General features: G+C 36.5%; 1 protein-coding gene across 8 annotated transcripts in view; it reads right to left on the bottom strand.

Annotated features, from left to right (window-relative positions):
• The window catches only part of NAA35 (N-alpha-acetyltransferase 35, NatC auxiliary subunit), an 88,033-nt gene that overhangs the window by 58,556 nt on the left and 11,366 nt on the right, over positions 1 to 18,111 (bottom strand). For 7 of the 8 annotated variants that reach the window (XR_009738140.1, XM_061426064.1, XM_061426065.1 and 4 more), the window contains 4 exons: positions 14,910 to 14,943; positions 7,484 to 7,598; positions 6,631 to 6,705; positions 4,621 to 4,788 (listed from right to left, as the gene is read on the bottom strand). Coding sequence is in view for 7 of the 8 variants with exons in the window: in XM_061426064.1 (XP_061282048.1) it covers positions 4,621 to 4,788; positions 6,631 to 6,705; positions 7,484 to 7,598; positions 14,910 to 14,943 (392 nt within the window). In the remaining variant the exon portion in view is untranslated. The remainder of the gene's footprint in view (positions 1 to 4,620; positions 4,789 to 6,630; positions 6,706 to 7,483; positions 7,599 to 14,909; positions 14,944 to 18,111) is intronic. The other variant, XM_061426070.1, reaches the window with a different exon arrangement.

The raw sequence follows: 18,111 nt of genomic DNA, 5'->3' as shown, positions 1-18,111 counted from the left end.
AACAAGTATATACTCTGATCCTCAATACCTTAGTTATTTTCTTGTGTATGATGATTTAACTAACTACCTCTTTTTAAAAAAAGAACAAAAATGGTAGCAAGCTACACATGCTTTTCTATACCAAACATATTTTACATTAATTTGGAGATCTAATTTGTATAAGTAAGCCTACCCCCTCCTTTGTAAAGGGCACAAAACACTTATTTGGCAGTAAGTGAGGGTAGTGTCATTTAACGTCTTGTACTGATGGACATTAGTTTCCAGACTTTAGTTACTACAAACGCTACACCTCATGTCCTTGAACATAGATCTTTGGCGATAAGCTTGAATATATTTATAGGCTAAATTCCTAAAACTGAAACTGACGAAACAAGACAAGCATTTTAAATCATAGATAGTACCAAACTACTCTTTTAAAAAGTTGTAGAATTTACACTCCCATCAAAAATGCATGAATCTTTGTTTATGGTACAATCCTGTCCTAATAAATGTGGAAAGACTGCTGGAATTCAAAATCATCATTTTAAAGTCAACACACTAAGATTAGTCCAAGCAAGTACTGTGAATGGATACTACATATATATGGAGAGATTTTTAATAAGCAGGATATTTATGTGATCTTAAAGAGTTTCCCTACATATTGCTTACTATATACACAAGATTAAAAACAGTAACCATGAAAATGTGAACTGGTGCAGGCACTATGGAAAACAGTATGGAGGCTTCTCAAAATAACTAAAAGCAGAGTTGCCATGTGATCCTGCAATCCCACTCCTGGCCATATATCTGGACAAAACTATAATTCAAAACACACAGGCACCCCAAAGCTCACTGCAGCACTATTTACAATGGGCAAGACAAGGAAACAACATAAATATCCATTGACAGATGAATGAATAAAGAAGATGTAGTGTGTGTGTATGTCTGTGTATATATACACACATACACACATATATATGCACAACGGAGTACGATTCAGCCATAAAAAAGAATGAAATACCATTTGCAACAACATGCATGGACCTAGAGATTATCTACCCAAGTGAAGTAAATCAGAAAAGACAAATACCAAATGATGTCACTTATAAGTGAAATCTAAGATACGACACGAACTTACATATGAAAGAGAAACAGACTCACAGACATAGAAAACAGTCTCATGGTTACCAAGGAGGGCAGGGGAGGGATGGACTGGGAGTGTGGGATTAGCAGATGCAAACTATTATACACAGGACAGATAAACAACAAAGTCCTATTGTCTAGCACAGGGAACTATATTCAATATCCTGTGATAAACCATAAAGGAAAATAATATGAAAAAGAATGTATAAATACATGTATAACTGTATAACTGCATCACTATGATGTGTAGCAGAAATTGACACAGCAATGTAAATAAACTACACATCAATAATTTTTTTTTAAGTAACCATATAGTAATCAGAAAGCACCTTGATGGGGTGAAAAAGTCACATTACCATGGAGGGACAAATGGACAGTCTATGTCTCAGATATGAAACCATAAAAAGGACACATTATTACTCATGTCATATTCCAGCCAGGACTGCATAATATAAATCTAATCATGAGGAAAGAGTAGACAAGCCCCAAGTAAGGAACATTCTATTAAATAAGGAAAGCAGGAGAGGGCTATGTTTTCCAAAAATACCAATGTCATTAGAGACAAAGGATGAGGAAACTAAAGGACACTAAAGAGATATGCAACTAGATGTAGGACATGGTCCTAGACTGGATCCCACACTGTAGAGAAAAAACACTAAGGACGTTTACTAAGTCAACTGACAGAAAGAGAATACGGGTAGGTAGTGGAGTGGTATCATAGATTTGCTGAGGTAGATCACTGCGCTGTAGTTGTGTATGAGCGTGTCCTTTTCCTTACGAGGTGCATATTGACGTGTCTCTGTGAAGTAGCTCAGTTGTGTCCGACTCTGCAACCCCGTGGCCTGTAGCCTACCAGGCTCCTCCCTCCATGGGATTCTCCAGGCAAGAATACTAGAGTGGATTGCCATTTCCTTCTCCAGGGGATCTTCCCGACCCAGGGATCGAACCAGGGTCTCCTGCATTGCAGGCAGACACTTTAATCTCTCAGCCACCAGGGAAGCCTCAGAGAAGAAGATCAAAATGTACACAGCTCACTTGCCAATAGTTCGGAAAAAGATACATATATACATACATACATGAGAGAAAAAGTGAAAAATGACATGATAGGTTAACAGCAGCTGAATCTGAGTGTTCTTGGTGCTATCACTGTTAACTGCTGTTATTTGGAAAACATTTCCAAATCAACTAAAATTTTTTAAAGTTAAAAAAAAAAAGGAAAACAATGACTATTCATATCCTACACACACACACACATCCCCCTAGCATGTCAGTGCCTATTATAGGTAAAAAAAAAAAATGGTATCTCACAGTTTTAATTTGCGTTTCTAATATGAGGTTAAACATCTTACATTTAATGACCATTTTATTTCTATAAACTGCCTGATTTTTAAGCAAATTTTATATCTAAAACATTTTATCTCTCTACAATTTACTTTGACGTTGTTATAAACTGAATGTTTGTGTCCCTCTCCCACTCCCAAATTCATATATGAAGTTCTAATGCCCAATGTGATAGCAATTGGAGGTGGAGCCTTTGGGAGAGTTCTTTCAACGACGAGTTGCAAGGCTTAAAAAAATAAAAAAGAGAGGGAACCTACAGACTGAAACTTAAGACATATCAACCAATAGACTGACTGGGTGCCCTCAAAATTTATGTTGAAACAACCTCCAACATAATAGTGCTGGGTGATGGATCCTTTAGAAGATCCATGAGGGTGGGACCCTCAAATGAGATTCAGTCAGTCACTCAGTCATGTCCGACTCTTTGCGACCCCGTGAACTGCAGCACGCCAGGCCTCCCTGTCCATCAAAAACTCCCGGAGTTCACTCAAACTCACATCCATTGAGTCAGTGATGCCATCCAGCCATCTCATCCTCTGTCGTCCCCTTCTCCTCCTGCCCCCAATCCCTCCCAGTATCAGTCTTTTCCAATGAGTCACTCTTCGCATGAGGTGGCCAAAGTACTGGAGTTTCAGCTTTAGCATCATTCCTTCCAAAGAACACCCACGACTGATCTCCTTTAGAATGGACTAGTTGGATCTCCTTGCAGTCCAAGGGATCCTCAAGAGTCTTCTCCAACACCACAGTTCAACACCACAGTTCAAGAGCATCAATTCTTTGATGCTCAGCTTTCTTCACAGTCCAACTCTCACATCCATACATGACCACTGGAAAAACCATAGCCTTGACTAGAAGGACCTTTGTTGCCAAAGTAATGTCTCTGCTTTTGAATATGCTATCTAGGTTGGTCATAACTTTCCTTCCAAGGAGTAAGCGTCTTTTAATTTCATGGCTGCAATCACCATCTGCAGTGATTTTGGAGCCCCCAAAAATAAAGTCTGACATTGTTTCCACTGTTTCCCGATCTATTTCCCATGAAGTGATAGGACCAGATGCCATGATCTTAGTTTTCTGAATGTTGAGCTTAGTGTCCTTATAAAAGAGACTCCAGAGAACTCCCCATCCCTCCTTCTGCCTTGTGAGGCCATAGTTAAAAGAGGAACCAGGAAGCAGGCCCTCACCAGGCACCAAATCTGCTGATGCCTTGATCCTAGACTTCTCAGCCTCCAGAACTATGAGAAATAAGTAATTGTTCGTAAGCCATCCCAGGCTATGGTATTCTGTTATGGCAACATAAATGGACTAAGGCAGATGTAAAATGCTGATAAAGTAAGTTTCAAGGGTGCCAACCAATTATTCCAGAACTATTTGGTAAATAAACCCTTTCTCTGTCCCACTGATTTTTAATGTCCTTTTGGGAATACTTAATTTGTGTGTCTCTTCTCATTTTTTAACTCAAACTAATCTTTTACAAAATTCCATCCAAATGTTAAAGATTTTCTACCTGTATCAGTTCAAATATATAGCTAAATAATCAATGAGTGTTTAAGAAATACCTAGTATTTCATAAACAACTCATAAGACACACATTTAAATGTGGAATTCACATCAGGCGTATACTTAGCTGTTATTCTCACATATATAATGTAAATTTAGAAAAGCTTTACACCCTGAACCATTGCTGGAGCCTGAGATATTTATTCTGGATCAGTAACAGTGTGAAAAAGAAACTTAACGGTTTCAACAAATGAAAGAAACAGAAATAACTTAGTTTCAAATGCTATCACATCTCCCCTTAAAATACACAGAGTTTATTATCATTTTTTTTAATGATAAATGGAAAAAGCTTTCTATGACTAAAATGTAAAACACTTCCTCAGTTTGAGGTACTAAGTGGAAGAAAAAGTTTATACTCTAAACTATTCTTCATAACTTTTGTTTTCCTTTCCCTTCCTCCAAAGACTGAAATTAACTTTTATAATTTATAAGAGACTTAAGGGACAAGCTTATCTCTTCTATTTTCTTTGTGAATCCTCACAACATCCAGAGTAAGTATCTCTGTACATAATGAATATTCAATGAATGGTACTGACGGAATACATATTAAGATGAAGATGGCCAATGAATTTCAGGAATTCTTAAATAACAAAATCTTACCTCTTCAAAAACAGCAGCTTTATTTACTTTTTCCCTTGCAATGTCACAGATTTTCAAGATACCCAGAGCAAAAGCTTTCATGGCAGGATCTTCTATAAAATCTGGATTATGAATGTAAAGGCACGTAAATACTGTCTGTGCCAAGGAATGGCCTTCTAACCACGTTATCTATAAAGAAATAAAAGAATGCACAAGTCTGAAAAGTCTGATTCAACAGAGGCCAGACACAGACCCAAATAAATATGATTAGCCACAAGACTTAAAAGAAGATTAAAAGATCAGAAAAGAAAAGCGTCTGAATCCATTTTCATTGACCAAAGTCTTCCAAGAATTAAAAATATGATTACCCAAAAGTTATAGATATGGAAAGCATTCTTTTATTATATAATTCAGTTTGCAAAATATTTAGAGATTAATGAAATTAGAGTCCCTCCTTACTTCATATCCAAACACTATTAATTCTATTACAATGTAGTAAATAAAAACCCATGAAATTAAGGAATTCACAATTTTAGAGCCAACCAGGTTCTTAGCCACTCATTCAACTCTTCTTTTTCATCTGAACTACTACTAATCCAGTCAAGAGATTCATATCACACCTAGATTACCACAAGAAACTAGCCAACTGTTTTCCTGCCTCCCACCTCTACTTCAATACTCCCAATAAGAAGGATCATTCTAAAGCACAAAAATAATCATGCAATACTATTCTACCGAGTGACTACCATGGGCCAAGTACCCTGAGCTAGAAGCCAGAAGAACTGCAACCAAAACTGAGTAATCTATGATATTTGAGTACTATGCTAGGTATTTTGCATGTATCTTATCTCATTTTTTCCCTAACACTTTGAGAAAGGTGGTGTTTTTCTCATCTTACATATAAAGAAATAGCATAAATAATTTGCCCGTGTTTATTCTAATTTCTACTTAGTCTAAGAATTCTGCAATAGAGCAAGAAAACTACATTACAAAATGAGAAATGCACATGAAAACTGCTTTAATTAAAATGCATATTTTGTATTACTAGTGTGCAGAAGACTCTCCAGACTAAAAACTGTCTGCCTATTAAAGTCCAAACTTAGATACAGCCCCAATACTCTTTTAGAATTGTTCCTCAACTTTGACACAAATCCTCCATCTTGCCCCCTTTTAGCCTATTCTACTACAATTACAAATGGCCAAAGAGTAGTAAAAATATTTCTGAGGGAAAGAGCTTTGCAGGAAGGATCAGGATTCTCACTATGCCCCTTCCAGGCAAATAGTAGGCAAATAGGTAAGAATGATACCAGAGCGCTCACAGAGCTGATGTAAAAGACCAAAGTAAAAAATATACACATAAAACACATAACAGAAATACTTCATACACACTGGTAATCAATGAATATTTTACCAGACACACAAATGAAGACATTTTATATTATGTCTAAAATAATGATTTAATATCAACTTTAAAAAAGAAAGGGACACTCAGAAAGTGGGGGTGGGGTGGAGGAGAAGAGCAGTACACATGCGAGTTTTCCCACAATTAAACCACATTGTCTAGGAAGACAATCTATCCAGTACACATATATAAATAAATAAATAAAATTCCTCATAGTATAAAATGGCCAGTTTACTTCAATTTTCCCTAGAATAGGAAAAAAATTTCTTCAAAGCCAATCCAAAACTCTCTTTGGTTAAATGTCATGCTTACTTACAGAACCTTTAAATTACAGATTTGTTTTCCTGGGTACCGGGAGAATAGAAAAGGTACTTTGGATAATGGCTGTATATTATTATCTTTCTTGGAAAGAAAACATCCTTCCAGAAGATGAGAACCTAAAATCACCCAGATGAAAAGATAAAATAGCTGCTTCCTAGAGCATAACTTAGCCTAATAATCTTACATACATCTTACTAGGCCAAGAATTATATATATTTCATATTCAGTGATGGTGTATATACTTTCAAACTGTAATTCAAGTAAGCCACAGCTCTAAAATTAACAAATAGTGCTATCTTAACTCTTACCAAACAGCAAAAGCATGTATCCATTATCCCTATCAATTCAGGCAAGGTGAGGTCTTTAATTTTTATGGTGCCATCCTAAAAGAAAGGGGAAATATGACATATAAGCTTTTTAAAAATGTATGGTTACTATGTACAGTAAATATTTTAAAGTATAAATTCTAAGAAAACTCTATCTCATCATCTGATAAAACTAAGGGGTCGAATTAACTCTGTATTCTTAAAAATAATGTATCTTAATAAGTCGTCAATACTAAAAATAAAAGCCTAATATAAAATAGAATAAAGGCCTTTATAAAAAAATGAGTCAAACTAACAAATATTTAAAAAGCACAGTTAAAATTAGTTTTGAACATTAATAAATATGAAGCATTTTAATGAACTGAAACTATTTACAAAGAAAAAAAATTTTTTTTTATTTTCCTTAAAATGATGTATGTCATAAATTTTTTAACAGTTTCCACTTATTTAACATATCTTTCTTCAAAAACTATGCAAAATTAAACTCTGAGGCAACTATGAATGAACTTCTAAATCAATTCTCATTGAGTAAATTTCTAGTTCACTACAAGCATTTTATTTAATATATTTAAAATTTAATCCTTAATCAATTACCTTGGTATTTATACTCAAAACACTTTCAAATATTAATTTTAAAAATGCATGCATATACAAATTTAGAACAAGCTTTTAATGAGACCTTTGTTAAAACTTCCAGACAGATAACTAACTTGTTTACATACCCGAGATGCATTTAAGAAAATTTGATATACTAAGTTTGATTTCCATTATTAATCAAAATGTTTTAACATATGAATAACAAATAATAAAACACAAAAGGCACAATGGTAACAACCTTGATAGCTTGTTCAAAATTGAGAACTTTTCGATTAACTTGGTTTCCAATCATGCCAGCATCCATCTTGGGATCCATCATTTCAATGGCAGACATGGCTTCAAAAAGACCAAATCTGCAATAAAAAAATTGACTCTACAAATTATATTTGAACCAATAAGCTTATCCAGATTCCTACAATGGTACAAAAATCATTACAGTATTGAATACTTCAAATAACTACCCTATTCTAGGTATTTAGTCTCCACAACTTGCTATCACTTCTATTTCAATTAAATAATCCTCCTTCAACATAAAATTCCTTCCATGTACTTGTCACTCAAATCATTTTACATGCACTATAGGAAAAGAATTAAAAGAAAAGCTGTTTTTCGTTCTTCCTTCAAAAACTCTGCACATTAGAAGATTTGGGGGAAAAAAGAGATCAACTGATCAGCAATGGATTTCATTTTGCCTTCTTTATTTAACACTTAGAAAAGTATGTTTGGAATAATCATTATCAAATGTAACTTGCAGGTATTTTTCATTTTCTTTACATCTTGAAAGTCTAAAAATCTGGCACATCACCATCTATAATGCCCAAAGTTTTGGCAATTACATAAGAAAAAAAAAAAAAGAAATCCTGATGGTCTGGTATTAGTGGCTTATTAGCTGTGATACAGTATGGCCTGAACAGTTAGTATATCTTTAATTGAGATATGAAAAATGAAGAACCTAAAAGAAAGTATGATTGGCCATCAAGCTACTGACTTTCTAATTTGCTTAGTCTAAGCCAATAAATTACTAGGAAAATAAAAGAGATCTATCTATGTTACACTACATCATTTCTCTCAGAAAAGCAGCAGCAGTAAGATATTAAGAAAAATAAACAAATGGGATCCAATCAAACTTACAAGCTTTTGCACAGCAAAGGAAACCATAAACAAAATGAAACCAAACATCAACAAACAAAAAGACAACCTACCGAATGGGAAATAATATTTGCAAATGAAGCAACCAACAAGGGCTTAATTTCCAAAACACAAATAGCTTATACATCTCAACAACAATAAAAACTATCCAACTGAAAAATGGGCAGAAGACCTACTTAAACATTTCTACAAAGAAGAAATACAAATGGCCAATAGGCACATGAAAAAGATGCTCAACACTGCTAATTAGTGATTTTCAAATGAAAACTACAAGATACCACCTCATACCAGTCAGAATGGCCATCATTAAAAACTTTACAAACAACAAATGCTATAGAGGCTATAAAACAAAGGGAACCTTCCTGCAGTGTTGGTGGGAATGTAAATTGGTACGTAAGTATGGTAAGCAAGTATGTAAGAAAGTTGGTACATAAATATGTAAATACGCAGAACAGTACGGAGGTTACTGAGAAAACTAAAAACAGAATTACCCTATAACCCAGCAACCCCACTCCTGGGATATATCCAGACAAAACTTTAATTCAAAGATACACGCAGCCCTTTATTCACAGCAGCACTAGTCACAATAGCCAAGATATGGGAACAGCCTACATATTTACTGACAGATAAATCAATAAAGAACATGTGGTACATATATTAGCTTGGTGGAAAAGTAATTGTGGTTTTGCATTGTTGAACTTTGCTGTTTAAAGTTCAACAGCATATTAAAAAGCAGAAACATTACTTTGCCAACAAAGGTCCGTCTAGTCAAGGCTATGGTTTTTCCAGTGGTCATGTATGGATATGAGAGTTGGACTGTGAAGAAAGCTGAGCGCCGAAGAATTGATGCTTTTGAACTGTGAACATGTTGGAGCAGACTCTTGAGAGTCCCTTGGACTGCAAGGAGATCCAACCAGTCCATCCTAAAGGAAAACAGTCCTGAATAGTCACTGGAAGGACTGATGCTGAAGCTGAAACTCCAATACTTTGGCCACCTAATGGAAAAAACTGACTCACTGGAAAAGACCCTGATGCTGGGAAAGACTGAAGGCAGTAGGAGAAGGGGACAACAGAGAATGAGATGGTTGGATGGCATCACCGACTCAATGGACATGAGTTTGAGTAAACTCCGGGAACTGGTGATGAACAGGGAAGCCTGGTACACTGCAGTCCATGAAGTCACAAAGAGTCGGATATGACTGAGCAACTGAACTGAACTGAACTGATGCTACTGAAATTTGCTGATACTAGAAAATATTCTTAAATAAATGTGATTATGTTATACATCATTTTAATGCACACTTCTCACTTTGCATTTTTTTGCTAATGACTTATAACTTGATGTTTATTTTATATGTATTTTAGACTAGGGAAATGATGTTAAGACAAAAAGAAAATCTGAGCTATTTTCCTGAGTTCAAAATGGGTGGTAAAGCAGAGACAACTTGCAACATTGACAACGCAGTTGGCCTATGAACTCATAACAGATGTACAGTACAGTGGTGGTTCAAGAAGTTTTGCAAAGGAGATGAGAGCCTTGAAGTTGAGAAGCACAGTGGCTGGCCATTGGAAGTTGACAGCTAGCAACTGAGAGCATCATCGAAGCTGATCCTCTTACAACTATAGGAGAAGCTGCTGAAGAACTCAACGACGACCATGCTATGGTGGTTTGGCATTTGAAGCAAACTGGGAAGGTGAAAAAGCTCAATAAGTAGGTGTCTCAGGAGCTGATCAAAAATTAAAAAAATCAGCATTCTTAAGTGTTATCTCCTTTTATTCTGTGCAACAACGATCGGATTGTGATGTGCTACAAAAAGTCGACTGTATACAACTTCCAACGATGACCAGCTCAGTGGTTGAGAAGAAGCTCCAAAGTACTTTCCAAAGCCAAATCTGTACCAAAAAAAGGTCACCGTCACTGTTTGGCAGTCTGCTGCCAGTCTGATCCACGAGCGCTTCCTGAATCCCAGTGAAACCATTACATCTGTGAAGTATGCTCAACCAACTGATGAGATGCACCAAAAACTGCAACACCTGCAGCCAGCACTAGTCAACAGAATGGGGCCACTTTTTCTCCACAATGCCTGACCACACATCACACAACCAATGCTTCAAAAGTTGAAGGAACCGGGCTACAAAGTTTTGCCTCATCCACCATATTCATTTGACCTCTTGCCAATTGACTACCACTTCTTCAAGCATCTCTACAACTTATTGCAGGGAAAATGCTTCTGCAACCAGCAGGAGGCTTTCCAAAAGTTTGCTGAGTCCCAAAGCATGGATTTTTATGCTACAGAAATAAACTTATTTCTCATTGGCAAAAATGTGTTGATTGTAATGGTTTCTATTTTCATGAGTAAAGATATGTTTGAGCCGAGTTATAATGCTTTAAAATTCATGGTCTGAAATTGCAATTACTTTTTCACCAACCTAATACAATGGATTACTGCTAAGGCATGTAAGTCATGTCCGACTCTGTGCGACTCCATAGATGGCAGCCCACCAGGCTCCTCCGTCCCTGGGATTCTCCAGGCAAGAACACTGGAGTGGGTTGCCATTTCCTTCTCCAATGCATGAAAGCGGAAAGTGAAAGGGAAGTCGCTCAGTCGTGTCCGACTCCTAGCAACCCCATGGACTGCAGCCTAGCAGGCTCCTCCGTCCATGGGATTTTCCAGGCAAGAGTACTGGAGTGGGGTGCCATTGCCTTCTCCGATCAGACACTATAAACCTGTATTAATTAAAGGCATTCTAGCATACACAGATCAAGAGAAAACAATCTAAATCCACACAGATTTATGTAATCCATGTAATTCCATGTAAGAATTACAGATGATAAAGACGGAATTTCAATTAGTGGAAAATCAGTGCATTAGTCAATCAATACTATTAAGATAAGTGGTTAACTACCATGAAAAAGTGATATCTTTGATTTACACAATTAAACACAAACTCAGGCAGATTTAAGTTCTAAACCTAAGACAAACAAATGAACAAAAATTTTTCAATAATTTACAAAGCTATGAAGAAAAAAGTTGGGTTACTCCAGCTGTGTAAAATATTAAAAAATTACATGCAACAATAAACTTGTCAGTTAAAATATAGACAATTATCTGGGGGAAATACTTTTAATACAGGCTATTTTGAAAAAGTTAGTATACAGAAAATACAACTAATTCATACAAATGTTTGTTGTTGTTTTAGTTACTAAGTCATGTTTGACTCTTCTGCAACCCCATCAACTACAACCTGCCAGGCTCTTCTGTCTATGAGATTTCCCAGGCAAGAATACAGAAGTGCGTTGCCATTTCTTTCTCCAGTGGGTCTTGCTGACCCAGGGATCGAACTTGTATCTTCCACATTGGCTGGTGGATTCTTTACCACTGAGCCACATGGGAAGCCCAACTCATAAAAATATGAAAAGGCAAATAATCAGAAGAAAAGTAGGCAAAGGACATAAATGAACAATTAAAAGAGAAAATATAAACTACTGATATGAATAAAAATTAAAATGTAATCAAGTAATGCAAAACAAAATGATGGTTTTTTGGGGGGAGGAGTAAGGAAAATTTTAAAAAGCAAGCATACTCTCATATACTGTTGGTGTGTAAACTGATAAAGCCTTTTGTGAGGGAAATTTGGCTGACTCCATTAAAATCCATTCATTTGATTTCTAGGCTTCTGTCTTCAAAATTATCTGCACATGTATATGTATAAAGCAGTTGTATAAACTAAATTCACACTTAATTTTTCAATTTTCCCATGCTACCAATAAATGCTGCAATCTGAAAGTCCAACAATAGGGACACCATGAACAAATTATCATAGTCATTTTATAAAATAAAAAGCAATTTTAAAATGAACAAGGCAGAACTATTACATACTAAAATGGAAAGAACTCTAGGATATAGTGAATGGGAAAGAAATCTGCAGTACAATACAGTCGACCCCTTCTATCCACAGTGGATTGGCTCCAGACACCTTGGCAGATGCTGGAGCCCTTTACATAAAACTGCATAGTTGAATACTGCTCCGTATATCCCCATTTACAACTAACATATATATATATATATATAACATAGTTTTATAACAATGACTATCTCCAGACAAGGAGCGGAGACTGTGTGGGGGAAAAGGTATCATGGGAAGTTTTGCTTCATCCCTAATGTTTAAATCTGTTAAAATACAAAGTATCCATTTATTACTATACGAAAACAACTGAAGAAAAGTTGTTATGGGCACAATTAAAACCCTAGATCAATAAGATATCTGTCTAATTAGTAACACTGCCATAGAAACTATAATAGCAACAAGTTAGCTATTCCATTCATTCAACAAATGCTCAGTGCCTACTACTACCTGCAAGGCACTGTTCTAGGCACTTGAGATACATGAGGGAGGAAAACAAATCTGACCACTTCCTGAAGCTCACATTCTAGTGGCAGAAAACGGACAACAAGAAAGTAAATTACATAGGTAGATTACATAGAAGGCTAGAAGACTGTACATGCTAGGGGGTGGAAATGACACTTAAAAGACGATATGGATTAAAAGGATACAATTTTAAGAGATGGTCATGGTAGGCTGCTGGTAATCATGATCCCTGGGCTCAATGACTAAAACCCTGGGGAAACGAAAAGGATCATGTTCCTCTTGTGATCCTTCTCAAATGCTATTCCACAGTCAGCAGTCACGTTCCTTCCTGAACTAGCTTATGGTCTGATTTCATTACATCCTTCCTATAACTGCCAGTGGCATCAAATAATGATGTTCTCAAAGTGTGGTCCCTAGATCAGCAGCATCAATCTCACCTGGGAACTTGTCAGAAATGCAACTTCTGTGATCCCACACTAGACCTACTAAATAAGGAACTCTGGGGGCGGGTCCCAGCAACCTATGTTTTAAAAACTCTTTCAGATGACACTGATATCACTAAAGTCTTAGAAGAACTAAATTTCAAATTCTACTTCTCCTAACCAAATATCCAATCTTGTCCACTTACTGATTTAAAATTTCATACCTCCAACCTTGAAAATTGAGTCTGGCCATAGCAGTATGAAACAGTGGCTATGGGAGTATACATATAATTAGGCATTTCCTTTCATTTACCTAGGGATTCTCAATCTACTTTTATCTAGGCATTTACTCATCTGTTTCTGGTCATCAACCAGCCTGTCACATATAACATGCAACCAATCAATTCAATTCAGTCACTTTGTGTCTGACTCTTTGTGACCCCAGGGACTGCAGCATGCCAGGTCTCCCCATCCATCACCAACTCCCAGAGTTTACTCAAACTCATGTCCATTGAGTCCGTGATGCCATCCAACCATCTTATCCTCTAACATCTCCTTCTCCTCCCATCTTCAATCTTTCCCAGCATCAGGGTCTTTTCCAATGAGTCAGTTTTTCACATCAGGTGGCCAGAGTAGTGGAATTTCAGCTTCGTCATCAGTCCTTCCAATGACTATTCAGTACTGATTTCCTTTAGGATGGACTGGTTGGATCTCCTTGCTGTCCAAGGGACTCTCAAGAGTCTGCTCCAACACCACAGTTCAAAAGCATCAATTCTTTGGCGTTCAGCTTTCTTTATAGTCCAACTCTCATATCCATACATGACTACTGGAAAAACCACAGCTTTGAGTAGATGGACCTTTGTTGGCAAAGTAACGTCTCTGCTTTTTAATACACTGTCTAGGTTAGTCATAACTTTTCTTCCAAGGAGCAAGCGTCTTTTAATTTCATGGCTGCACTCAACATCTGCAGTGATTTTGGAGCCCCCCAAAATAAAGTCTGTCACTGTTTCCATTGTTTCCCCATCTATTTGCCATGAAGTGATGGGACCGGATGCCATGATCTTAAGTTTTCTGAATGTTGAGCTTTAAGTCAACTTTTTCACTCTCCTCTTTCACTTTCATCAAAAGCCTATTTAGTTCTTTTTCGCTTTCTGCCGAAAGGGTGGTGTTATCTGCATATCTGAGGTTATTGATATTTCTCCCGGCAATCTTGATTCCAGCTTGTGCTTCATCCAGTCCAGCATTTTTCATGATGTACACAGCATATAAGTTAAATAAGCAGGGTGACAATATACAGCCTTGACGTACTCCTTTCCCAATTTGGAAGCAGTCTGTTGCTCCATGTCCAGTTCTAACTGTTGCTTCTTGATCTGCATTCAGATTTCTCAGAAGGCAGGTAAGGTGGTCTGGTATTCCCATCTCTTTAAGAATTTTCCACAGTTTGTTGTGAATGCAACCAATAGCTTTTCTCAATAAATTTCACATCCTGTACATCTACTCTCAAGGAAAGGACCAGAAGTCACAGTTTCACTAGGTACAACCTCTTCCCATCACAACTAAAGTCAGCTGTCTCAAAAGAGTTCACCAAGGTTAAAAAATATATAATTAGTGTTATACTTACAGCTTTGAAAGGTAAATTTACTCAGACTTCAAGGAATACTACTGCACACAAGACAAAGTAGAATATTACACTACACTACTTCAAAGGATACAAATACTTACAGCTTATCATGAAGCAGTTCTCCCAACTTTAATTCTAAAAGAAACAAAGAGAAAAATCTTTTGAATAATACCATATTTATATTTAACTGTTAATTCTAAGAAAAAAAATGAAACAAAATATTAGCACCTGGAAAATGTGCTTAGAGTCCTTTATACTTCATTTTCTAAAAAATTGTCATATTATTCTACTCAATTACTAATATAATGTCTTCTATGCAGTGAATATTTAAATAGTAACTATAAATTGAACTTCTGAGAATCTAGTAAGTGACCCACCCATCACAGGCCACAATAATACAATCAGAATTATCAGACTCATTAAAAAAAAATCGCTAATATATTTATCCCTATATAAACTTTTCCACAGAACTCTAAGCTATTTTTCAAGTTGTTTTTAAACCACTTGGCATCATAATCTAATCTCTCTTTGTCCCAGGAGCACTGTCAAGACTATTTTTTCTTTTGGCTGCTCTGCATGGCTTACAGGGTGATCTCAGTCCTCCAACCACAGATTAAACCCACACCCTTTGCAGTGTAACTGCAGAGTCTTAACCACTGGACCACCAGGGAAGTTCAAAAACCATTTTTTAAAATCACACTTGATTTAAATAAGGTAGAAAGCACTTGAGTAAACAGCTGATCAAGAATGTTTATCCCCTGTAAAGCAGCTGTTCTCAACCTTGCCTCATATCAGTATAAATTGGAGAGCTTCTGAAAATCCTAATGTCCAATCAGCATCCCAAACTAATTAAATTCTAAGAGTGGGACCTACACAGTGGTTTTAAAGGACTCCAGATGATTTCAGTGTGCAAGGAGGATGAGAACTACCTCTGTATCATTTTTAAGGAGCTTAAATGTTGATGGTCAAATCCTGTGGAAGATATAAACAAGCAGTTCTCAGAATTTTACTAATCCCCCTAGTTTATTATAAGTTCAGTAACATTTGGTTTTTAAAGTTTCATGAACCTTCCCCAATGGCTCACGTGGGTAAAGAATCTATCCGCAATGCAGCAGACACAGGAGACGCAGGTTTGATCCCTGGATTGGGAAAAATCCCCTGGAGAAGGAAATGGCAACCCACTCCAGTATTCTTGCCTAGAAAACCCCATGAACAGAGGAACCTGGTGGGCTACAGTCCGTGGGGGTCACAGAGTCAGACACAATTGAGCAACTAACACTTTCATGTACCAAAACAAATAAACCAATGAGAAACATTTATTACAATAAAGCAGAACATACAACAGTTCTCAAAGATGGTCTGAGAACCCAGGAGTCTGTGACATTAAAGTTGTTGTTTTTGTTTAGTCTTGAAGTCATGTCTGATGCTTTTATGACCCTCTGGACTGCAGGCCGCCAGGCTCCTCTGCCCACGGACTTTTTCAGGCAAGGAAACTGGTGTGGGTTGTCATTTCCCTCTCCAGGGATCTTCCTGACCCAGGAATCAAAGCCGTGTCTCCTGCACTGGCAGGCAGATTCTTTATCCCTGGACCACCAGGGAAGCCCAATGTTAAAGTTACTTTTGTAATAATACTAAAAGTTTTTTTTTCATTGTGCTGACATTTCCAATGATGATGCAAAAACAACAGTGTAAAGAGAAAAAGGGCAGAACTGTAGTTTCAGCACAAATCAAGATAGTGGTCCCTAGCAAAACAGCGTATTCTTCATTTTCATGCACTTTCACTTAACAAGTCTTTGATGGAGACAGTAAAAATTATTAATCTCAGGGCAAGGACCAAAGTGCAAGTGAGGCATGTAGGGTGCAAAATTTAACGAGGTACTTTCAGATAGTACCTTAAGTTTTGTACCCTATATGCCTCAGTCATTTCATCCTAGGGCTGGTCCTGATATACCTAATTAAATTTCAATCTCTTGAGTACATCTTTTTAATATTCTATTTGATAAACAGGAAGCATATGTAAACACTTCCTCTGCTTACCAAAGTAAGAGACTGTCTCAAAGAAAAGCTCTTACATAGTTATCATGGAACACCACTTTTACTGGAAAGAACATGACAAGTTATAGTCATTTGAACTTGACAATATAGCAGGTTTTTTTAAAAAAATAAGAGTCTGTCACTTTAAGAAAATAACCAATAAGATTTATTGCCAATGACAAAATTTGAACTTTCAAAAAAAAAAATCAGAACTCTGGAAAACACATATCGGCTGCTATGAACTCGACAGTGTCCCAATACTTAAAAAGGCTTTCCTGATTATACTGGTGCTGATATTATTAACAAATTTGTTTAATATTATATAATGAAGTGTGTCAACACCTGGAAGATGTGCTTAACTCACTAAACCAATATTTTGCAAATGATAATGCATGTCACAAAATTAGGCATGGATAAAAGATCCAAAGTTCCAGACAGACCAATATACTTTATGTAACAGAGCATGAAAGGTCCACTGATAGGCTTTCAGACTGCACACTGCAAACTAATCTTTAAGAAACTATCACCTGTTAAAAGTTTTGGTGTAGTAGCAAATTACCTAAAAAGTTCCCTAATCTTTTAACTACACATTTTGTGAGGCCAGATTTACTTCTAATGTTTCAACCAAAACAACATGTGGCAACAGATTGAATGAGAAGCCGCTATGGAATTCAGGTGCCCTCTATTATGCCTACATCAGAGATTTTCAAAAGTATACTTGAAAATAGTATATAGTGGCATATCCACTCTTCAAAGTTGTCCTGTTTTGAAAAATACATTTTTCATTTTTAAAATGTTATGCTGACAAGCAAAGGGTTTATTATCATTTTCAAATAAATATTTTAAAATTTTCTCAGCTTCAAATTCTAATAAACATCAATATACATATAGCACACATAAACAACACTTAAAAAAGCCCATGTGCTTGCATGCTCAGTCATGTCCAACTCTTTGCAACCCTGTGGACTGTATCCCACCAGATTCCTCTGTCCATGGATTTTCCATGCAAAAATACTACAGTGAATAGCCATTCCTCTCTCCAGGGGACTGCTTCTGACCCAGGATTGAACTTGTGTCTCTTGCATTGGCAGGTGGATTCTTTAGGAATGTAAAGTAGAACTGATGCCAAAAAATTTGAGAACTGCTATAATAATTTATCATAAACTTTAGAGTAGATGTGGGTACCAGTTTCACTGAACACTCCAGAGAACTAGGAGCAAGTAGATCACTCTGGACACTGAGTTCATCATCTGAAAAATGAAGGGTTTT

Source organism: Bos javanicus, chromosome 8 (assembly GCF_032452875.1).
Source record: "Bos javanicus breed banteng chromosome 8, ARS-OSU_banteng_1.0, whole genome shotgun sequence".
Classification (NCBI taxonomy): Eukaryota; Metazoa; Chordata; class Mammalia; order Artiodactyla; family Bovidae; genus Bos; species Bos javanicus.
This window is presented reverse-complemented; position numbering and strand designations above follow the sequence as displayed.